A 24,727-nucleotide genomic window follows, 5' to 3' on the forward strand; every position below is an offset into this window, starting at 1 on the left:
TAATAAAATAATTTAATTATATGTAAAGATTTATTAAATTTAAATTATCAAATAACATAAATATTAATTTATATAAATTTAAATGGATTAATAATATCATTTATGTAATTTTACATTTATTAGCTAGTTAAACCGTTATTTTTACCAAACACGTTAATTAGTTTATCAACTATCAATCATAAACTATCAGATATAAACTATCAACTAACTTATTGATTATCCGCTATTTTTCCAGCTGCAGTTAACTGTCGTTAACAACAATTAACTGCCATTGTTGTGCTTTTGTAACATAGATAAGAGGTGGAACACACACCATGACCCCTCTTTTTTTCTTTCTTTCTTTCATTCATTCAATAATTCGTTCTTAAATACATTTGAAAATACTTTCGTTCATTCAAAACATTAATAAAAGAAACAAAAACATTAATTCAAGTGATAATGTCATTAATTTACATCTAACAAAAAAAACAATTAAAACAAAAACATATTTTATTATATTTTATTTTGATACAACGTTCAGTTAAACTTTGATACATTCCAAAAACATATGTTTATTTATTTTTTTGAATAAAACATATGTTTAATTGTTTTTGGAACTGTAAAATTAAACATTTTGTTGAATGTATTAAAATTTAATTTTGTTTTAAAAATATATGTTTAATTGTTTTTTTGGAATGTATGAAAATAAAATAATTTTAGATATAACGTTATATTCAGTTTAATAATTTTAGTCTTTTAAAACACTCTTTCCTAAGTTTAATTCCAATTTCCATTTTATTTTTTCAAATTGAGATTTATGTTTAAATATTAACTTTAGTGGGTCATATTCCCAATACATCACAACCATTCAATGTCTTTCATATATATTCAATGGTCTCTAATTGATTTGCAACAAAAAAAAAAAAAAAGGGTCTCCCAGGGTAGGAGACCTATACTCCCTCCGGTCATTATTATAAGCAAAAATTCACTTTTTAGATTCATTCAATAAATGATGTATGTGGTCTATATGTAGACCACATACATCATTTATTGAATGAACCTAAAAAGTCAATTTTTGCTTATAATAGTGACCAGAGGGAGTACATGTCTGCACCCTAAAAGGCTAATGTCTCCTTATGGCCTCTTGCATTTGGTTAGTTGACTTTCAACTTTTTGAAGAATTAGAATTAATTAACAAAAACGAGGGATTTTGCTAATCATTTTTTAGGGAAAGCAATGATAATTTTTTTAGTCCTTTTATCAAGAAACATTCAACAATTTTCAAATGTATTAAGTGCTAAATTTTATTTTTTTGGGTAGATAGACGAGATGACAAAATTATCATAAACTCACACACACAAAGTGAAGCTATTGGAGTTCGAACCCCGATTATGACATCTAGCCTAATAATTTCGACATTTTTACTAGTTGAATTAGGACTTATGAGACACTAAGTGCTAAATTTTATTTGTGTAATTTTTTATCATATAATAAAATAATTTTTTATCAAATAATCCCGTGACCGTAAATTCAATTGTTCTGAGATAAATAAGTGGACGTAAAGTTTTAAATTTACAAGAGAGTATCAATCAATTTCTTAAAAAAAAAAGAGAGAGTATCAATCAATAAAATACAACAACATAACAACATTAGGCTCGCATAGGCATAACTCCCTAAAAAAAAAAAAAATTAGGCATAACTGACTTTCTGAGAAATCAAACGTGGAAGTTTCACTCGTCTCAGGTCAGAAGAACCTTCCCTCACTCGCCGCCACTTTTTATCAACTTATTCCAAACGCGATTTCTTTCCACACACTCCAAACACACAATCTAGGATTTCCAATTCCCAAAACAAACTAAATTCAACTCCAAAACATGTTCTTCCACCTCTAGGGTTTCATCAATTTCCCCCAATTCTCAATCAATTCATGCAATAATCGATTCATCTCAAACCCTAAGAAGAACACGATGTATAGCAATTTCAAGGAACAAGCAATAGAATTCGTGAAACAAGCAGTAACAGAAGACAATTCTGGAAACTATGCAAAAGCCTTTCCTTTATACATGAACGCGTTAGAGTATTTCAAAACGCATCTCAAGTACGAGAAAAACCCTAAAATTAAGGAAGCTATTACGCAGAAATTCACTGAGTATCTTCGTCGTGCGGAGGAGATCCGTGCTGTGCTTGATGATGGTGGGCCGGGGCCGGCTTCTAATGGAGATGCTGCTGTTGCTACGAAGCCGAAAACGAAGGGGAAAGGTGGTGGGGAGGGTGAAGGGGAGGATGCTGAGCAGAGTAAATTGAGGGCGGGGTTGAATTCGGCTATTGTGAGGGAGAAGCCGAATGTGAAGTGGAATGATGTTGCTGGGTTGGAGAGTGCTAAGCAGTCGTTGCAGGAAGCGGTTATCTTGCCGGTTAAGTTTCCTCAGTTTTTTACTGGTGAGTTAAGTTAAATTCTGAATGGTAATTGTGATTCATGATTAGCTGCATTTATTTAGTGTATGTTTGGGATCACGGTGAGTTTGATTAGGTCGCAGGTGGCATCTTAATTTTGTGGAAAGGAATGTGTCATAAGTGGCAATTTTTAGATGCATGTAGTGCCAGTTTCGAATCATAGTGAGTGAGACGGAATCACGGTAACACTGTATTTTTTTTAGAAGCTTCAGAGTACTTGTTTGAGTATGTTATTGATAGAATCACTGAATCACATCACGATTTTGACAAAAGTTACACTTTGGAGCTTCAATAAAATGACGGTGCCACTGGTTTTGCGCACTGCCAAATACACCGCTAATCAAAACATGCACTAAATGTTTTATTTTTAAAATTACAATGGCATGGTGTGATTTTGTCAATCCAAACATTCACTTAATATTCGGGAGCAATTGAACATTTGTTACAATAAAACTAGTAGTAAGGATCCTATACTTCAACTAAGCTTCGTGGCCCAATGGTTGTAAGTGCAATAGAGTTTTGGATACTATGCGATAATGATATGTTTTCTGTTGAAAGTTGGGATACTCCAAATTTTGGATTGAAAACAAGATCTCGTGCATGGGGAAATGGGCGAGAAAAGAGACGTGATACTCTGTCACATGTAATGAGAGGAATTTTTTTATTTGAATGGATAGATAGAAGATAGATATTTGAAACAAGGGACAATTGATTTAGTGTTTAATATGGTTTGCCATGGTCTATTTCAGGTAAAAGACGACCTTGGAGAGCATTTTTGTTGTACGGACCACCTGGAACAGGTAAATCATACTTGGCCAAGGCTGTTGCTACCGAGGCTGATTCTACATTTTTCAGGTGAATATTGTCATTAATTTATACACTGTACTACACTATGTTTGGACGATGAGATTGCTTTGCTGGTTTTACATCTATTTATTTCATTATTATTATTATTATTATTATTATTATTGTGAAGTTTTCACTTAATAAGTAGTATTCACTAATTTTTCTTGACTTTCTGGCTGTAATTTACTCTGTGATCTAAGCTAACAGTTACAAAATTAAAGGCTGGCGACATAAAATTATCGTCATGAATTATTAGATTATGATTATGTTGGTCTGTTTTGGAAAATGCTAGGTTCCTTTTGCTTTCAGAGTATGGTTTTTCTTGGTTTTCCTCTCCCTCTGTCCGTTTTCTTTTTTGGTTAGAGAAAAATTCACTGCCATTCCATATTATCCTTTCAAGTTTCTCCCCTAATCAACCTGTCTATAGGAAATAATTCTATTTTTATTTTCTTCCAGTTTTTATCTCCCTCAACTGCCCTTGTTTAGATATTAGAATTTATGCCAAGGGTTGAAATACTATTTGAGCTGTGATTCTTTCTTGTAATTATGAATTTCTTGAGTTAACAAGATGAGAACGATCTTCCTTCAAAAAAAGAAAAGAAAGATGAGAATGATCTATTTATAGATCTTGCAGGCTGACTGGTTTTTACCAGTAACAGGGTAACCTCACTGCACATGTCAGTGAGGCAGTTACAAGGAAGTTAGGTTAGTTACAACAGACTTTATAGGGTTTGCTAGGGTCTAGGTGAGCTCTAGGTGAACTACTCCTTTTATACCAGCCAAATGATTTGGTGTATAGGTTTTTATCAAGTAGAAGAACTAGGTTGATGCATTAAATTGCATAAATTATTCATAAGGGAATTAAACTAACGAATATCAAGTTATTGGAGTGGTTAATTGAGTAGATATTAAGACAAGAGACCCTACTTACCAAAACTAAATGATTTGGTTTATGCCGCTAAGGTTGATTGTGGAAGCTATATAACTACTATGTACATCGATGGTGAGATATTGGATGATTTAGTAAGACCCACTCATGGTTTTCATCAATTTGGAAAATTTTTATCACAAATTGACCAAAGTGGTATTGTGGAAGATTCTATGGAGGAAAGGAGTTCTCTTTGCTTAAATTTGAGTAATTAAAGATATGTACAATGGGTTACAATTAACATAAAAGCCCACGACTGGGCAACAAATGACTTTCTACAAATATGACATTGTATGTGCCCTTCTGATTATGAAAAGGAGAGCAGGGTATTATCCTACGTAGTTTGGGTGTGAGTGGAAATGACGTTTAAACCCAGTAAGAAAGAAGAACTACTTGCCAAACCATTAAGAATGATTTTTCAAATTAAAATGGTTTGTCAAGGACATTGAACCATAACTTGTTCCATGAAGCTAATCCCACCTGGTAGGAAAAGGTTTCTGATGCTGGTGTTGTTTGTGTGATTTTAATTATTTCCTGCACATGTGGGCTTTCCCACTTTTTCCTAAACAATGACTGTGTTTAAAAGGTCTTTTATGTCATTTGAATGTAGGTTCATATCTGGACATATATTTTCTTGCATATTTAACGTTTAAATACTTTACCAGTGTTTCTTCATCAGACCTCGTTTCAAAGTGGATGGGTGAAAGTGAAAAGCTGGTTTCAAATCTTTTTGAAATGGCTCGCGAAAGTGCACCTTCCATCATATTTGTTGATGAAATAGATTCTCTATGTGGTACACGTGGAGAAGGCAATGAGAGTGAAGCTTCAAGACGAATTAAAACTGAACTTCTGGTGCAGATGCAGGTAATAACTTTATGGTGGCATATCTTGATAAGAACAATAAATGGTTTCTGTTGACACTTGATTTGCATTATTTTGAATAAGTCTACAGGCTTGAGTCCCTATATATTAATCATTTTTGAAAAATTTCACACCCTACTGAAAAATTTAATTGTTCTCTTAATTTTGAAGGTAATTAACCCATTTAGGCAAATGGTTGTCTTATGCTTTCGTTTTCAAAAGTAGATTTCGTTGGCTCTGCCTTTTCATTAAGCAGAAATGGTTTTCAAGTTTAAAGGACCTGGAGGTATCTGTTGCCATATAATTCATATGGCATGCTTCAGTGTGCTGGCTGCTGAAAGACAAGCCAAGTGTTCATTTTAGACAATTTCTCAAGCAAATTTTGCTGTCTCTGCATATGGGCCCATAATAGTTGGATTGTGGCCCATAGTTGATCTTATTCGTCTTCTGCTTATCAATAGTTTGTGTCTTCCTGTTACATTCGACTGTGCAATCAACACTTAAAATGTCTTGATCTCTATGATTTCCTTTAACCATACATCTAGAGCCATATGATGCAATGACTTAGCTTCGTTTCATTGTTAGAATAGCTGCAAAATATCTTGTTATAATATTGCATTATTTTAGAAATTTCAAAATTTCTTCAATTATATTTTGGAATCTATTAGTTATCTAATTGAAGAAGCAATCTTACTATTTGCCTTCTTTATTTCATTGTTCTTTCTAATTTGGATAACTTGTTTTAGGGGGTATTTAGAATAAACAGTTTAGATATGCGCTTATTCAATAATTGAAGTTTACCATATGAGAGCTTATGCAATAAACACATAAGTTGAACGAGCTATTTGTGTTCCCATATGTTTTCCCTGTAAATAATTTCTGAGGTGGATAGATTAGAATCAAAGAGATAGATTAAAATCGGATAGGAGATGACGGGTAAGCTTTGGATGTGCTGTTTCCTTTTTTAGAAGAGCAATTTTGGGCGGCTAGTTAAAATAAGCTGAAGAGAAGTTGATGATTATTTTCATCTAAGCAAATTACTAAATTGTGGCAGGAAGTCATAAAGCATGTGACGATGCAAAGCATTATATAAAAAAAGTGAATGCAAAGAAAATTACAATATTTCCACTAGTTTTGGTGGGAAAATTTTGCTACATGACACCTTATACATATATTAAGATGATTATAAGATTAAGATTTATTTCCAGTGTTGTAATGTAGTTTATTTACTTTCCCTTGTAGGGTGTCGGACACAATGATCAGAAAGTTCTTGTTCTTGCAGCAACTAATACACCTTATGCTCTAGACCAGGTAAGAAAAATATAGTTGTTTGTTTGTTCTCATATGGAGTCAATGAGATACTGATTTGGTTGATCAACTTGTAATGCAGGCAATAAGGCGGCGTTTTGATAAGCGTATATACATTCCACTCCCAGATTTAAAGGCTCGCCAACACATGTTTAAGGCAAGGGCAATATTCTGATTATGTTTATTCACTTTATTGAAGGATGGATCTTATTTTTACAAAAGCAACCTGTCGTAATTTTTTTCCTGGATTGATAAAAACAGGTGCATCTAGGAGATACTCCCCATAACTTGACTGAAAGTGATTTTGAACACTTGGCTCGCAAGACAGAGGGGTTTTCAGGTTCAGATATAGCTGTCTGTGTAAGTTTGACTTCTATATGACATGTATAGTTGTAATACTCATTTTTTTCTTTCTATATGGGTTTCAACTTAAAGGTATTTGAACCTCTGCTACAGGTGAAAGATGTTTTATTTGAACCTGTTCGTAAAACCCAAGATGCCATGTTTTTCTTTAAGAGTCCGGAAGGTATGTGGATACCATGTGGACAGAAGCAACAAAATGCAGTACAAGTTACAATGCAGGATCTTGCCACACAGGGACTAGCTTCAAAGGTATTCAGAATTTCAGATGATGAAGATTTTGATGTCAGTTCTTAGTCAAAATCATTATTGGGGAACAATCGTTTTAATTTTCTTGTTTGCTATGTAGATCCTTCCGCCGCCTATATCAAGAATCGATTTTGACAAAGTACTTGCTAGACAAAGGCCTACAGTAAGCAAATCTGACCTTGATGTTCACGAGAGATTCACAAAGGAGTTTGGAGAGGAAGGTTAATGCTGATGGATTTTATCTCAAAGATCCGCACTTGTTTAAACATATTGTTATAAGTTGTATAATTGTAAGTTACTGAGCTATTGGATCAAGTGAAATACATCTTTTTTATTCATGGTGGATGTGAATTCTCCCCTCTTGTACGGAACTGGATGCTGATTTTACTTCTAAATTGTGTATAAAAACAGAATCTGAAATAATCATAAAAATAATTTCTGTGATGTTGGTTGCTTATGTTGTATGCCTGTATTTTAAATTTATTCTTAAACTTAATGACAGTCATTGTTTCAACTTTGGAGTACTTTTAAGAGTGAAAAAAGAGCAAGAGATTTGAGCTGTTATACTTCAAGTTTTTGAACAAGCTGTTATACTTTAAGTTACTGACCCACGAGACAAACTAGTTTCATTATAACTTGACAGTTAAGAGTTACAATTTTATGTGAATGGTTTGTTTGTTATTTGGTCTAAACCCTCCGGTTCTCCAAGGAAGGGGATCTTGTAATCCGGAGTTCGACAATAGATAAATAAAACCTGACCAATGATTGTTTTAACCAATATTCTCAAACACAATTTGTCTTTAACTCACTTGAGTTCAATCACGTATCAAATGTGATAGATTAATTTGTAATTTCAATTAAAAATATATCCTAAAAGTGTATGCAAATTGTCCAAAACCTGGTTTGTATATGTGAGGATATGCTTAGAAAGGTAGAAGTTTATCCTACAAGCAGGCATTTTGATGTCCTATAGCTATTGGTCTCTAAGCATATTTAATTTATTCTCTTCCATTAAATATACCTTTGTATTTGGACAAGGAGAAGACCTTGTCCTTTGAATTCATCAATAATGGTAAGCCGAACCAGTTAGCATTATACATGCAAGTCTGAATTCAATAATTGTGGTTTATTATTCTTCTTCCAAATGCTGCTAGCACGTCAAACATATATATAATTTGAATTTGATATTATATTATAACTTTTTTAAATTTCCTTTTTTAGAATCCCAAATGCACACTAAGTTATAAGCAGAAACATTTAAGCCGGCAACTGATTTTTTTATATGAATATAACATGCAAGTTAGCTTGTTTTGGCTTATAAAATGGGAGAATCATCTACCATAAAAAAGTCACCATTTCAGCATCCAGCTTTCTGTCATAGACCCGTTTAGCATATCATGGAGTTTGTCAAAATTTTAAGTTTCACTTTTCTCTTGTTTATTGGATATACTTTGGTGAATGGATCCACTCCAAAGGTAAGTACTATTCTCAAAGTAGACATTGCTCAAGTACTATTCTTAACTAAACTTAGCATAAAAATTATCATGTAAATGTTAATGAACAAGTTTTATTCTCAAAGTTTTTTATACAAACTCTTTCAAACAATCTTACAAGTGTTTGATGCATGTTGTTTACGTAAGTTGCATGCATCTATATTGCTGCTTTTTCCTCTGTTATGCTAGCATATTGTTAGTTTTAAATCATGTCACAATACTAGCAAGGCTTAACTTCTTGATTTGCCTCGATGCAGCATTATATAATTTACATGGGAGATCATTCACACCCCAATTCAGAGTCTGTCATCGGAGCAAACCATGAGATACTAGCTTTAGTCACTGGAAGGTATGACAAATAACTATGTGTTCTTTTAAGCTTCATATGTATGTGTGTGAATGTGAACATTTTGAAATAGAGTAATTTAGGCCAAAAATAAACTTGCTCAATCAGATATTAATTAATTCTTTTAACATTTCAGTCTCGATGATGCAAAGACATCAACACTACACCATTATAGTAAAAGCTTTCGAGGCTTTTCGGCTATGATTACGTCGGAGCAAGCTAATAAACTTGCAGGTATTGTACTCCAGCATTATATCTTTCTAATTTCTATCTTCTTACTTTAACTGAAAGAATCTTCTGATGGATTTTTTCGATTATGTTTCAGAATATGATTCAGTTGTGTCTGTTTTTGAGAGCAAAATGAGTAAGCTCCACACTACACATTCTTGGGATTTTCTTAGCTTAAACCCAGTCTACGATAAAAACCATGTAGCTCTAGACTTCACATCCAATGTCATTGTTGGTGTCATTGACTCTGGTAATACTCCTTTGATGCTTTCTTGTTTTTCGTTCATTTAGATTATACAAAGTCTCACTTCACATTGTTTTTCAGGAGTGTGGCCGGAATCGGAAAGCTTCGATGATTATGGATTAGGTCCTGTGCCTGAGAAGTTCAAGGGAGAGTGTGTTACCGGTGATAATTTTACGCTAGCCAATTGCAACAAGTAAGAATACATTTTGGAATTCAAAATCCATCATAGACTAATTTTTAAGATTGATGCACCAAGACTATATAGTCATAAATATTTGACTAAGATTTACTTTTATTTGAACAACTAAAATTTACTTTGAATGCCGATTAACACAATCCTCTACTTTTATCCGGGATAGAGAAGGGCCATGAACCAAACATGTATATTCAAGTCAATAAACCATGAAAATGAAACTTATATCATCTTATCCATGGATATCAGTATCTTACGATACATATAAGTCATATATCAATTCAAGACAAATTAAACTCAATCAACATCTATCTTTAGTGTGTATCTATTTTGCACACAAATCTCATCTTAAATCTCAATTCAGTATGATGAAAATCGATTCATTCTAATGAATCATTATCTATAGTGAAGGAACCACATTTATGGTCAACTGTGTATAATAAGACACTTTTCTTTTGTCATTTCATTTATGGCTTGAATCTGGATAATTTTGAGATTCGTATATGATAATTGATATATCGACTTATAATTTTGCTGTCACTTGTTTTTACTTTAAAATGTCATATTGCTATTAATAATGTATCTTACGCTTCATAATAAGATTCGATTAACAATCCGAAAATAGTTCTTCTAATTCACGATTTAAATCTCGTTTTGATAACCATGATCTTATCTTGTATTTGAACTTTCCAGGAAAATCATCGGTGCACGGTTCTATTCAAAAGGTTTTGAAGCAGAATATGGTCCTCTAGAAGATTTCAACAAGATTTTCTTCAGGTCAGCTAGAGACAATGATGGACATGGAACACACACAGCTTCAACAATTGCAGGACGCAATGTCGTTAATGCTAACTTATTTGGCATGGCCAAAGGAACAGCTAGAGGTGGTGCTCCAGGTGCAAGACTTGCTATCTACAAGGCCTGTTGGTTTAATTTTTGCAGTGATGCTGATGTTCTTTCTGCTATGGATGATGCCATTCATGATGGTGTTGACATACTTTCTCTTTCCCTTGGCCCTGATCCTCCTCAGCCAATTTACTTTGAGGATGGACTCAGTGTCGGAGCATTCCATGCATTCCAAAAGGGAATTCTTGTTTCTGCTTCAGCTGGAAACTCGGTTTTCCCTAGGACTGCATCCAATGTTGCTCCTTGGATCCTCACTGTTGCTGCTAGTACGGTTGACAGAGAATTCAGTTCAAATATCTACCTTGGTAACTCAAAAGTTTTGAAGGTAAAATTTATAGCACAAACCATGAATACATACATGCGGTTTTAAATAGCATTCACATATTTGTGTGTGATTTTTGATATTGCTTAGAATCGCGGTCAAATGCAGCCGATGCAGCCTCAATTGCGATCAGATTGCAGTTTCGGGAACATTAAAAACAGTTTCTGTTGCAGCCTGGATCGCGGACCTTTATATAAAACCCTCATACATATAAATATTAGCTAGTAAATTAAGACATGTTTATGTTCCTTCAGGGCTTTTCTTTGAATCCAATAAAAATGGAGCATTCTTATGGTTTGATATATGGAAGTGTAGCTGCAGCCCCTGGAGTACCAGAAACAAATGCTAGGTATGTCAATGCACACAAACTTCATTGGTGATACATAAATGTTTCAGATTCTACGTAACGTTTAATCTCCCTATCAGTCATATTATCAAACCCCTAGCAAAAATTTCTGTAAATATTAAGAATCACATGTTTAGTTTGACTTCAAAAAATAAAATCTGAAATTCCCATTTTTCTCAAAATTGTTTGTTGTGCCATGTAGTACTATAATAAGTGCTGTGTTATTTGGGCACATATATTTGACATCAAAATTCGCCAACAACTTAGATGGTTAACACATTTCAAATATGTGTTTAATTAAATTTAGTAAATGACCAACGAATATCACAAGATGTCACAACTGGTTCCATATTCTGCATGAATGTATAGGAACCATTTTAGGTTGATAAGTTGATGATTGAACGCAATATATCTGAAATTTTATGATTCAATTTTCTAATACAAATTCTTTAATATCTTCTGTTACCAGCTTCTGCAAGAACAATACTCTAGATCCTTCCTTAATCAATGGAAAAATTGTTATATGCACAATTGAAAGCTTTGGCGACAACAGAAGAGAGAAAGCCATAACAATAAAGCAAGGCGGAGGTGTTGGAATGATACTTATTGACCATAATGCCAAAGAAATTGGCTTTCAATTTGTTATTCCAAGCACTCTTATTGGTCAGGATGCAGTAGAAGAGCTTCAAGCATACATAAAAACGGATAAGTGAGTTTTTGAAAAAATTTACAATATCGAAGTTAGTCACATCATCACACTGTGATGATGTCAAAAGATTGATCGGTGAAGTTTTGTTGTAATGTTTTTTCTATTTTCAGGAATCCTATTGCTAAAATCTATCCAACGATAACTGTTGTTGGTACCAAACCTGCACCAGAAGCAGCAGCTTTCTCTTCCATGGGACCAAATATAATAACGCCAGATATTATTAAGGCAAGTTTACACACTCGGACTATCCATGTTCGGATAAGCAACTTAATTAAGCGCTTATCATATAAATGCTTATGTATAAGTTATTTCTATAACAAAAGATAAAATAAAGTCAAACATTTTTCATATAAACTATCCTGGAGAGCTTATGGAAATAAGTTGAAAAAAGCTTATGCACATGTCATAAGCTACCAGTCTTACACATGCTTATGTTAGTAGATAAGGTCAAATAACTCAATCACAGAATGTCTAAACATGTATAACTCCAAGACTTTTCCTAGTTTTTTTTCCTTGAAAACACGGTATCCGATCAAAGAACAAGACTTTTCCTAGTTAAACTTTACAATGGCACAAGTATATTGATGAAGGTTGATCCTATACTAATATGTAAATATTTTTTTCTTATCAAACAATGCAGCCTGACATCACAGGACCTGGAGTGAATATTTTGGCAGCATGGTCTCCAGTGGCTATTGAAGCCACAGTTGAACATCGACCTGTCGACTATAACATCATTTCAGGAACATCAATGTCTTGTCCACACATATCTGCAGTGGCAGCAATTATAAAATCTTACCACCCAACTTGGTCTCCTGCAGCCATAATGTCTGCAATCATGACAACAGGTAAGGTTTTTATGATGTGAAAGTTTCTGTGAACAACAAATGTCGGTGACTAAAACTGTAGATCGGATAGAGATCTAATGTCGGTGACTAAAACTGATGATTCCTAACTTTGCATGGAGGGAATCCAAAAAAAACCCTGACCAAAACAAAAAAAACCCTATATTTTCAGGGACCAAAGATACATCGAAACCAATTAATAAAACTACTTAAAAAGTTTGTAAAAACTACTTATAAATTTATAACAATCCATTATCTCCCATACTTCTTACAATTAAAATTCTAATACTGGGTGCTGATTCATAATCTAACAGAAATGATGTTTGTAACAATCATCCTAAATTGATGCCTTTGTTCTAATGTTTCAGCAACAGTAATGGATAACACAAACCTCCTCATAGGAAGAGATCCAAATGGAACTCAAACTACTCCATTCGACTACGGATCTGGACACGTTAATCCACTTGCATCACTCAATCCTGGATTAGTATATGATTTCAGCTCCCAAGATGCTCTCGATTTTCTCTGCAGCACTGGAGCAAGTCCATTACAGCTTAAAAACATCACCGGAGAACTCACTCAATGTCAGAAAACTCCAACACCTTCCTACAATTTCAATTACCCTTCAATTGGTGTATCAAACTTGAATGGAAGTTTATCGGTTTATCGAACCGTAACATTCTATGGTCAGGAACCAGCAGTATATGTTGCAAGTGTTGAAAGTCCGTTTGGTGTGAATGTTACAGTTACACCAGTAGCATTGAAGTTCTGGAAAATGGGGGAGAAGCTAACTTTTAGGGTTGATTTCAACCCTTTTGTGAATAGCAATGGAAACTTTGTGTTTGGTGCCTTGACATGGAAGAATGGTAAACAAAGGGTTAGGAGTCCTATTGGTGTTAATGTAGTATCTATATAGAGTTGAGTGATTCTTGCCATGTACAACAAAAAAAATGCACTTACATCATTTTCTATATGAAAAAATTATTTGCTTTAATGATTATATATTTTAATGAAATTGGATGTAAACTGGTATGCACAATGACATTCACATGTGTAGCACCGACAATTCAAAATGAAGGCGTGTCTGTGTGTCTTACATATGTCGGTGTCCAACACTGACACATGTGGTAACAAGTAACAACCAATCATTTTTCGTTTTTAAATTAAGAGCAGTGTCTACATTTCATTGTGGTTGTCGTGTCTGATGTCCATATGGTTCATGGACATTCATCGATGTTTCACTTACATGCAAAACAATAACCAGATGACATAATTGATAGTTGATATCAGTATCACTTCTGTGTTATTATGGTTGCTCAAAATCTTATATAGTATATGAAGTTTTCTTTTTCACTGAATGAAAGAAATTGATCCGGTCGAATTTTGTCATTTTGGTTTTTCGGCCATAACTTTGTATAGTAGTAAAATAGTATATGCTCTCAAAAAACAAAAGTAAAATATGATATATTAGCATATCGTTTTTATTTTTCTTATATTTAATTGAGTAATAATTGATAGAAATAATCTCCTAAGTTAAATACCACATGCAAGAATATTTGTTATATTGAAACATGTGTTTGAAGTCTTAATTTCTCAATTTTCTCAATTCAGTGTTTGTTTGTAAAGATAATTATTGAACTCAGGCTATTAAGCTAGCTTTCTTTTATTCAGAAAGGAAAGCTTATGCTTCTATGTTGTCATTTTACTTTTTTGTATGGATCTGACCCTAATAATATATAGTTGAATCAAGAGGCAGACATGCATCAGGGAGAACCGCAGACATCCCAATTAGGTTGGCATCCCTGAGAAACCCTCATCCTCTGCCGCCAACCTTATAAATAAATATCATTAAAAAAGTAGAAAAGTGTGTACAAAAAAGGGGGGCTAAGCCTGACCCTCAAAGCAAAAGAAAAGAAAAGCTAAGGAAAACGATACATGGGCAATCCAAAACGGTCCCTAAAAAAGTCCTCCCTAAGGAAATCGGGTAAGCTAGTTGACCACCAAGAACCCTGAACAAAGTGACCATGGCCGTCACGAAAAATATGCGATGAAATGACATGAACACCAGAATGAAGAAAATTATGTCATCTATTACGGAGACGAATAGGAACATAGTTTATCCTATCTAAACTTGCATGTAACCTATCTAAAATCTGGTTTTTATATGTGAGGATATGGTTAGAAAGGTAAAAGTTTATCCTACGAGCAGGCATTTTGATGTCCTATACCTATTGTTGTTCTCTAAGCATATTTAATTTATTCTCTTCCATAAAATATTACTTTTGTATTTGGACAAGGAGACGACCCTGTCCTTTGAATTCATCAATAATGGTAAGCCGTACCAGTTAGCATTATACATGCAAGTCTGACATATATATAGTTTGAATTTGATATTATATTATAACTTTTTTAAATTTCCTTTTTTAGAATCCCAAATGCACACTAAGTTATACGCAGAAACATTTAAGCCGGCAACTGATTTTTTTTATATGAATATAACATGCAAGTTAGCTTGTTTTGGCTTATAAAATGGGAGAATCATCTACCATAAAAAAGTCACCATTTCAGCATCCAGCTTTCTGTCCTAAACCCTTTTAGGATATCATGGAGTTTGTCAAAATTTTAAGTTTCACTTTTCTCTTGTTTATTGGATGTACTTTGGTAATTGGATCCACCCCAAAGGTAAGAACTATTCTGAAAGGTGATATTGTTCAAGTATTACAAGTTGAAAATAAGTTGAAAATAACTTATGTACATATTACAAGTTGTTTCTAAACAATCTCACACAAGTGCTTGATGCATGTTGTGTACGTAAGCTGCATGCATCTATAGCCTGTGAGCTATATCTTATATTGCTGTATGCGGAAGCTTTAGTACACCGGACTGCCCTTTAATGTTGTCAGTTTTAAATCGTGTCACAATACTAGCAAGGCTTAACTTCGTGATTTGCCTCGATGCAGCATTATATAATTTACAAGGGAGATCATTCACACCCCAATTCAGAGTCAGTCATCAGAGCAAACCATGAGATACTAGCTTCAGTCACTGGAAGGTATGACCAGGGCCGTCTTAACAAATTCATAGGCCCGGTTTTAATTTTTATAAGAGATGCAAAAAAAATTAAATTCTAGGCCCCAACAAAAATAAATAAGCCATTTAAAAAAAATAAATATTAGGAATCACACTATGGTGGGTCTTGAACACATGACCTCACACTCAACAAAAAGCGGCCATGCCACTGAAGCAAGCTGTACATACTGAAATAATTTGCTTTTAATATATATATAACCATTATTTTCGTGTCTTACATATAAAAAAAATATTTTGGGCCCCAAAAAATTGGAGGCCCGGTGTCGTCGCCCCGCCTCGACGGGCTATGGGCCGGCCCTGGGTATGACAATAGATTTTAAGACAAATTTCTTGATCTTATGATTACTATTTGTGTTCTTTTAAGCTTGATATTTATGTGTGTGAGTGTGAACATTCGAAATGGAGTAATTTAGGCTAAAATAAACTTGCTCTATCAAATATTAACTAATTCTTTTAACATTTCAGTCTCGATGATGCAAAGACTTCAGCACTACACCATTATAGTAAAAGCTTTCGAGGCTTTTCGGCTATGATTACGCCAGAGCAAGCTAATAAACTTGCTGGTACTATATTCCAATATTATATATTTCTAACTTCTATCTGTTTACTTTATCTAAAAGAATCTTCTGATCAATGTTTTGGATTATGTTTCAGAATATGATTCAGTTGTGTCTGTTTTTGAGAGCAAAATGAGTAAGCTTCACACTACACATTCTTGGGATTTTCTTAGATTAAACCCAGTCTACGATAAAAACAAAACCATGTAGCTCTAGACTTCACATCCAATGTCATTGTTGGTGTCATTGACTCTGGTAATACTCCTTTGATGCTTTCTTGTTTTTCTTTCATTTAGATTATGCAAAGTCTCACTTCACATTGTTTTTCAGGAGTGTGGCCGGAATCAGAAAGCTTCAATGATTATGGATTAGGTCCTGTGCCTGAGAAGTTCAAGGGAGAGTGTGTTACCAGTGATAATTTTACGCTAGCCAATTGCAACAAGTAAGAACACATTTTGGAATTCAAAATCCATCATAGACTAATTTTTAAGACTGATGCACCAAAACCAAATAGTCATAAACATTTGACTAAGTTTAGTTTTGCGTTGAATGCCGATTAACACAATCCTCTCTTTTTATCTGGGATAAAGACTGGCAATGAGCCAAACATGATAATAAAACACTTTTCTTTTGCCATTTCATTTACGACTTGAATCTTGATATTTTTGAGATTTGTATATGATATATCGACTTATAATTTTTCCATGTCACTTGTATTTACTTTAAAATGTCATATTGTCATTAGTAATGTATCTTACGCTTCGTAATAAGATTCGATTAACAATTCCAAAAATAGTTCTTCTAATTCATGATTTAAATCTCGTTTTGATAACCATGATCTTATCTTGTATTTGAACTTTCCAGGAAAATCATCGGTGCACGGTTCTATTCAAAAGGTTTTGAAGCAGAATTTGGTCCTCTAGAAAATTTCAACAAGATTTTCTTCAGGTCAGCTAGAGACAATGATGGACATGGAACACACATAGCCTCAACAATTGCAGGACGCAGTGTTGTTAATGTTAGCTTATTTGGCATGGCCAAAGGAACAGCTAGAGGTGGTGGTCCAAGTGCAAGACTTGCTATCTACAAGACCTGTTGGTTTGGATTTTGCAGTGATGCTGATATTCTTTCAGCTGTAGATGATGCCATTCATGATGGTGTCGACATACTTTCTCTTTCCCTTGGCACTGAACCACCTCAGCCAATTTACTTTGAGGATGCAATCAGTGTTGGAGCATTCCATGCATTTCAAAATGGAATTCTTGTTTCTGCTTCAGCTGGAAACTCAGTGTTGCCTCGCACTGCTTGTAATGTTGCGCCTTGGATCCTCACTGTTGCTGCTAGCACTGTAGACAGAGAATTCAGTTCAAATATCCATCTTGGTAACTCGAAAATTTTGAAGGTGAAATTTAAAGCACAAACCATGTATAAATATATGTGATACATGTGGTTCTAAATAGTCACAGTAACAGTTGTGTCGCGATCATTGATATTGTGGGGAATTGAAGTCAAATGCATGCAGCCTCAATCAGGGTCACGTTGCATGTTAGAAACATAAGAAACTGTTATGTCGCAACACGACACAGATCAGAGTCGCATACCTTTATTTTCAAGCCTTATTCATATAAATATTAGCTAAGAAATTAAGATCGGTTTATGTGCCTTCAGGGTTATTCTTTGAATCCAATAAAAAATGGAGCATTTTCATGGTTTGATATATGGAAGTGCAGCCGCAGCCTTTGGAGTTCCAGCAACAAATGCACACAAACTTCGTCGGTGTTACTTAAATGTTTCAGATTCTACGTAACTTTTTGCATCTTGTTCTTGGTATGTACTGTTTGCATGATTGCATGAATCATGATAAACTGATGACAAAACAAAGTACATTGGAATGCTATGAATCATGATAAACTGTAAGGCAAGGTGGTGGTTTTGGAATGATACTTATTGACCATAATGCCAAAGAAATTGGTTTTCAATTCGTTATTCCAAGCACTCTTATCGGTCAGGATTCAGTAGAAGAGCTTCAAGCATACATAAAAACGGAAAAGATGCATGAGAAGGTGTGATAGAAATTGTCACGATGGTTAACAATTTGACCATGTGAGGGTTTAACTTGAGAACCTACAATTTTCCAAGGAGAGAGACATGCAAGGAGGTCTAATGTTCTGATGATGTGGGACGGTAGAAGCACGTACGGTTATGAGGGTTAGAGAAACAAATAAACAATTCTGCAATATGAATTGTGATATACCATAATAACTAACTAAGAGAATAATACTATACTCCCCTCAATCAATTCTAAACTAAGTCCCACTACCTATTCCTAAATATTAGGAGTTAACAACTGTATAACATAATGGACTAGACTATGGCATCAGGCACGTTTCTAATTTCCCAAACCACAATTCTATTATACTTATTTATTATTAAAGAAAATCTTGATATTTCTTACTATAAATAATTCTCTTAATTAATTAAAATTAATATGATTTACCAAGTCAATGACACTTATAGCTTAACAAATTGATCAAGACAAGTATACACATAGTTAAAATAAACAACTAAAGGTTCTATTTAGTTAATTAATAAAAATAGTGTTACAACTTTCTTAAATTCTTTACATATAATATAAGTGGTCAAAAGAGTACAAAGGACCTATATCAAATATAATGTATATAAAATATTGGGATGTTACAATATTCATTCATTCAAATTGATAGAGTACATCGATACAATACAAATCCAAATTCGCTAAAAACAATAAGAATGAATCCGTGAACAAACTCACATCATCCATGTTAATAGCATAAAACGGCGGCAAAGTATCTATGCCTACAAATACGACTAATATGACTATATTCAAGTCTCCGGAATACTCATATCTCCGGATCTGCAACATTGACGACGCCAAAGTCATTGTCATTGATCGGATCTGCACTTGCTCAAAGCTAATATTTCAACCTGAATCAAATAAACACCGCACTAAGACGGGAAGTCAAAAACACACCGCACAAAGACGAGAAATCAAAACAAACAGAGTCGTTCAGAGACGACGAAATCACAAAAACAAATGAAAGAAAACAGAAAATTTATGAAATCACTTATTCAATTTGGATAGAAGGAAAAACAACTCAGAGGGGTGATTTTTGGGTCAAAATTGACCCTAAATCACCCCTCTGACAAGAAGAAGAAGAAGAAGAAAGGGGTGACGACTAGGGTTTGAGGAGGAGAGAAATGAGAGAGGAAGAAAGGGGAGTTGTCGTGATCTCTCATTTATTTATAATACTTGAGTCCTTTATCATTTTCCGTTTAAGTCCATTCCATATTCTATATTGTGTACAAATAAATCAATTTTCTTATCTCTTATTCCTTAAAGTTAACCTGAACGCTAAATGTTGCCCTAGATTTAACCTAACTTTGATGATTAATTTTACTGTATTACCCCTATTTAATTAACCCTATTTAATTTAATCAAAATGTTATTTTCAGATGCTTCTGAAATCAAAAACAACAGATCAGTCCTAAATCCAATCCAATCCTATTTTCGCTCTTATTTTTTTTTGAAATAAGAGATCACTTCTATTTTGTTAACAGATCGCTCCTTTTTTTTTTTTGAAAAAACAGATCGCTCCTATTAATTCAATCCTTCCTTAACAAATTATCCTATTTTCCTACCTCCTCTAATACATTACAATAATTCTGTTCACGACAAACTCAAAGAAACAAAGAGCGAAACATTTAGAAAACATGGCCGGCAGAAACATGGAAACTCTTTTGTCGTATCACTGCCTAACTGGTAAACATTTGAACACATATTCCTAAATATGTAATTATTTTTTCTGTTGCGGTTTATACATAACAAAAATTTCACTTTCGTTCTTTGATAGGTCCTCTGCTAAAAAAATGGTATAAGTTTAATTTTCAATGATAAAATTTTCTAACCAGTTATGTTAGTATGAAAAATTTAACTTTGACAACAATATTCAATTACATTGTTGATATTTTTTTAGCTGTGATTTCACAATGGTGATTCTTATTACATATGAGATGGGTTAGTATAGCTTGGTTGTTTGAGAGGAAGGTCAGTTTTTGATCTTTGAAAGTGTTTATGCATTGATTTATTTGCATAACAAAGTTTGCTAATTTATTTATCTTGCAATAATTTACAGGTAAAAGCTTTCATATTTGAATCTGTTCCAAGAATCAAGGACCAAGAGACTGAAGGAATCATAGATTTAGACGATGAGGTTTTAATAATACGAAAATGAGCCTACAAGTGTTGTAGAATACTTATGTTGCGTTCTTTTCAAAGAAGTATAAGTGTTATTTAGTTATGTTATCTTATTAGTGTAGTTTTTTTAATGTCAAAGTCAATTGTGGAATCCAAAATAGTTTAATTTCTGTTTGCATTTGTATTTATCAATTGACCTCTTTGTATAGCTTGCATAGGATCATTGACCTCTTTGATTAACTTGATTGCAACTTGCAAGAAGAAATTGATTATAATGTGATATTGACCGGCAAGCCAAGCAATCCAACTATCTTTAATTAAATTTTGTTGAAGCATTGTAAGTGATATGAGTTATAATGTGTATATTTGGTATTTCCTTGATAGTTGATAAACGAATTTTCAAATCCAAAAATTTCTGCTAAATTTAGTTAGAATGAATAAAATAATGCAGGTGAAGTCATCCCAATCCCAATATTATGAAAGATAAAGTGTAAGCATTGTGCATATGTGTAGTAACTTACCTCTTTTTTGAAGGAATTAGTCTAGGTTTGCTTAAATCAAATATGATATAATGTGTTCAAATGTCTTATTTAGGAGTGCGAGTGGATTAAGATTATATGAAAGCAATGACAATAAAGTGGTCTATTCTATGCTATTCATTTTTTTAAGAATATTCTACGCTATTCATATCAATTAGTAATAAAAATACATTTTACATGTAATGTAACTCACCCATGATGGACGGGTGTGCGGTCGAGTTGAGTTCTGAATGCTAAAGTTAATAATAAAAAAAAAGATAGGAAATCATATGCTTGAAGGAAATGTGATATCATTGGTGGGAAGAAAAATTATGAGGTTATCTCTAATACTTTAAAAGAAGGGATGAGGATATCTATAACCAATGAAGATAGTGACAATGCTACTATAACTTCAAATACTGTCAAATATATTAATGTTAATACAAGTATTATACGGTTTATTTAACATTAAAATTTTGTATAATATACTTTATTTTTATATATTACCGTCAATATGACCCGTGCGTCGCACTGGTCGTTGGTCTAGTTATTTATCTAAAAATGCTGAAGTTGCAAGCCACATAGGATAATTTTATTTTAAATTTTTAATTAAAAATAAAGAAACCTAGTGATAGACTTTTATCAAGTGTACTAAAAAATTGTCAAATTAATAAAATAATTCATCTCTACATGGATTATTATAATTTCGACTCAACAATCTAATTATAATAAGGATGTAAATTGAGGAATGCGAGGGATTTTTTAGGTCACAAATGCAAAATTAATTGATAGGCAAGTAAGGTGTTAAAATATCGAAACCCTAGTGCAATGAGCTCGTTTGTCTTCTCCGCTCAAGATGATCCAACCCTGCACCACACCAAAAAGCCGTCTGACCTTAAGCTTACACCACCGAAACCTTCTTTCCGCGATAAACTCTTGGGATCCTCTCAAGATACCCCAACCCGTGAAAAGGAAAACATGCTCGAAAAAAACCTGGTTCGAATTGAACTGGAGAACGGAAACAGACTTCTCCCAAAGGTCTATCTGGAGCCAACGGTATTCCAGGAACTCTGCACACCATGGAAAGACGCCCTCGTAGTCAAATTATTGGGAAAAACCCTAGGTTACAATACCATGAGAGATAGGCTGCACAAAATTTGGAAACTCCATGGGGGGTTTGAAATCATGGACAACGACAACGGTTTCTATATGGTGAAGTTTGATCAAGCAGCAGACAAAGAGAAAGTTGTTACGGGAGGTCCTTGGTTAATTTACGACCACTGTCTTGCAGTCACACATTGGTCCCCTGAATTTGCCTCTCCAAATGCCAAAGTGGAACGCACGGTTGTCTGGGTTCGTTTCCCAGGTCTGAACCTAGTCTATTACGATGAGAGCTTTCTCCTAGCCATGGCTTCAGCAATTGGACGACCAGTCAAAGTGGACACTAATACCCTGAAGGTTGAAAGAGGAAAGTTCGCAAGAGTCTGCGTCGAAATTGATCTCACCCTGCCAGTTGTAGGAAAAATTTGGGTGAATGGACATTGGTACAAAATTCAATACGAGGGCCTCCATCTGATATGCACCAACTGTGGCTGCTATGGCCATTTGTGTCGAAATTGCCCCAAACCTGCCAGTACCGCCCCTCCTGAGACACCACAACCAGAGACCGCCATCAATCACCAAGAGGCCAGCCAACCATCGCAACAAACCAGCCCCACCACCGGCCAGTCACAATTAATGACAGATTCCAATAACGGTAACGACTTTCATTCTGTTCCTAATGATTTATCAGCAATTAAAGGCAATATAATTAGCATTGATGAAGGGAATAAAGAACTTCATGGTGATTGGCTTCTAGTTACAAGAAAAAAGAAGTCAACAAGTAACCCCATCTCAACTTCCACAAAGACTGTTACCAACAAAACTAATAGGTTTACCCCTTTGTCAATTGTGCCCCAAAAAACTAAGCCTGTCCCACTTAGCCAGAAATTTCCCCCACGCCCCAATCCTAATGACTTAACAAGTGCAACCAAGTCTACCAATGACCCCAAAAGACGTAGGCAAGATGAAAACTCTTTTGCCAACCTCATCGAACATTCTTTTGCTTCCCCCAACATTAATTCCAACCCTACACTAGTTAATGATATTCCTAAAAAACATGTTGTACCTACCTATGTGGTAAAGAATAACCAAACGACCAACAACAACATTGTTCCACCTATTCTGTCCCCACACATACACGACCATCATGTTGCTTCTATGCAAAATCCAGGAAGCAACACCATGAGCTCCCTAACAACCCCTGACCCTCACATTATCTCAACCGATACTCAGAATCACAGTAACAATGAGGAGTTAGAAACAATGGCATGGCTAATATGAAAAATAAGGATGATCATGAAGTTTGTGATGCAGACATGGTCACGTAATTATCCATTTTTTGTGAACTCTATTTGTTTTCTAGTTTTTATTATGGATGCTCTGTTAGATATTTCAATCCTCTCTTGGAACATCAGAGGGGCAAACAATAACAATGCTCGAAGACAATTGAAAGATTTGATTAGAAAGTATCAACCAACTTTCATGGCTATCTATGAAACCCATATACCTTTTGCTCGACTCTCATCCTTCTGGATTAATATTGGCTACACTCCAGTCCACATCATTGAAGCTAATGGCCACTCGGGAGGCATCTGGCTCCTCAAGCATTTAACAACGAACATTACCTCAACTATTCTCGATTCTAACCAGCACTCCATATCCTTCTCCATCAGCCGTGGTACTGCCTTCACTACTTGTACATGTATCTATGCTAGCCCAAACTACTCCATGCGACCCAACTTTTGGAATTACCTCATGAACATCAACAACAACATTAACGGCTCGTGGATGCTCATAGGTGATTTTAATGAAACCCATCTTCCTAGTGAGCAAAGAGGTGGCACCTTCCATCAAAATAGAGCTGCCAACTTCTCAAACTTCATGAACAATTGTAACCTCCTCGACCTTACAACAACAGGTGGTCGTTTTACTTGGCACAAGAACAACCATGGCATCCGTATTCTCTCAAAAAAACTTGATAGAGGTTTAGCCAACGTTGACTGACGTCTTTCCTTCCCCGAAGCTTTTGTTGAAGTCCTCTGTCGTTTGCACTCAGACCACAATCCTCTTCTCCTCCGCTTTGGCGGTCTCCCTCTTGCTAGAGGGCCTAGACCTTTTCGTTTTGAAGCAGCCTGGATTGACCACCGTGATTATATTGATGTGGTTAAAAGTTCCTGGACCACTTACAATCAAAACCCACCCGCTTCTCTAGCGAAGGTCATGGAAAACTGAATCACTTTCAATCACGATGTCTTTGGGAACATCTTCCAAAGGAAAAAACACGTGGAAAAAAGGCTCAAGGGTGTCCAATCGTACTTAGAGAGAGTTGACTCTAGTCGACATACACTTCTGGAAAAAGAATTGCAAATTGAATACAACCATATTCTCTTCCAAGAAGAAATGTTGTGGTACCAAAAGTCAAGAGAAAAATGGGTGTAGTTTGGCGACAAAAACACTTCTTTCTTCCATGCTCAAGCAATCATTAGAAGAAAGCGAAATAGAATTCACAGGTTGCAGCTCCCAAACGGTATCACAACCTCTGACAGTAATATTCTCCAAGAAGAGGCTCAAAAATATTTCAAAAACTTCTTTTGCGGTAACCAGCCCCCC

General features: G+C 34.6%; 5 protein-coding genes across 5 annotated transcripts; all 5 read left to right on the forward strand.

The window, feature by feature from the left end:
* Positions 1-1,696: 1,696 nt before the first annotated feature.
* LOC146930078 (protein SUPPRESSOR OF K(+) TRANSPORT GROWTH DEFECT 1-like) lies at positions 1,697-7,429 on the forward strand. Its single transcript, XM_085701733.1, has 8 exons — positions 1,697-2,418; positions 3,183-3,288; positions 4,873-5,071; positions 6,311-6,379; positions 6,459-6,533; positions 6,638-6,736; positions 6,833-6,988; positions 7,086-7,429. Exons 1-8 carry the CDS (start codon positions 1,947-1,949, stop codon positions 7,209-7,211), a joined length of 1,302 nt encoding a protein of 433 aa, XP_085557859.1. The 5' UTR covers positions 1,697-1,946; the 3' UTR covers positions 7,212-7,429.
* A 375-nt stretch (positions 7,430-7,804) lies between these two features.
* Positions 7,805-13,656, forward strand: LOC146930079 (subtilisin-like serine-protease S). The gene is made up of 11 exons (XM_085701734.1): positions 7,805-8,460; positions 8,736-8,827; positions 8,961-9,058; positions 9,150-9,302; positions 9,378-9,489; positions 10,183-10,720; positions 10,972-11,066; positions 11,533-11,772; positions 11,883-11,997; positions 12,413-12,620; positions 12,986-13,656. Exons 1-11 carry the CDS (start codon positions 8,383-8,385, stop codon positions 13,531-13,533), a joined length of 2,277 nt encoding a protein of 758 aa, XP_085557860.1. The 5' UTR covers positions 7,805-8,382; the 3' UTR covers positions 13,534-13,656.
* Positions 13,657-15,548: 1,892 nt separating this feature from the next.
* Positions 15,549-16,519, forward strand: LOC146930080 (subtilisin-like serine-protease S). The gene is made up of 3 exons (XM_085701736.1): positions 15,549-15,669; positions 16,173-16,270; positions 16,362-16,519. Exons 1-3 carry the CDS (start codon positions 15,572-15,574, stop codon positions 16,472-16,474), a joined length of 309 nt encoding a protein of 102 aa, XP_085557862.1. The 5' UTR covers positions 15,549-15,571; the 3' UTR covers positions 16,475-16,519.
* Positions 16,517-17,922, forward strand: LOC146930081 (subtilisin-like serine-protease S). The gene is made up of 2 exons (XM_085701735.1): positions 16,517-16,706; positions 17,129-17,922. Exons 1-2 carry the CDS (start codon positions 16,564-16,566, stop codon positions 17,703-17,705), a joined length of 720 nt encoding a protein of 239 aa, XP_085557861.1. The 5' UTR covers positions 16,517-16,563; the 3' UTR covers positions 17,706-17,922.
* Positions 17,923-21,844: 3,922 nt separating this feature from the next.
* Positions 21,845-23,398, forward strand: LOC146930082 (uncharacterized). The gene has a single exon (XM_085707463.1). It carries the CDS (start codon positions 21,845-21,847, stop codon positions 23,396-23,398), a length of 1,554 nt encoding a protein of 517 aa, XP_085563589.1.
* Positions 23,399-24,727: the final 1,329 nt, after the last annotated feature.

The sequence above is a fragment of the Medicago sativa genome, chromosome 4 (assembly GCF_051527215.1).
Source record: "Medicago sativa cultivar Bolivia chromosome 4, Bolivia_mono, whole genome shotgun sequence".
Classification (NCBI taxonomy): domain Eukaryota; kingdom Viridiplantae; phylum Streptophyta; class Magnoliopsida; order Fabales; family Fabaceae; genus Medicago; species Medicago sativa.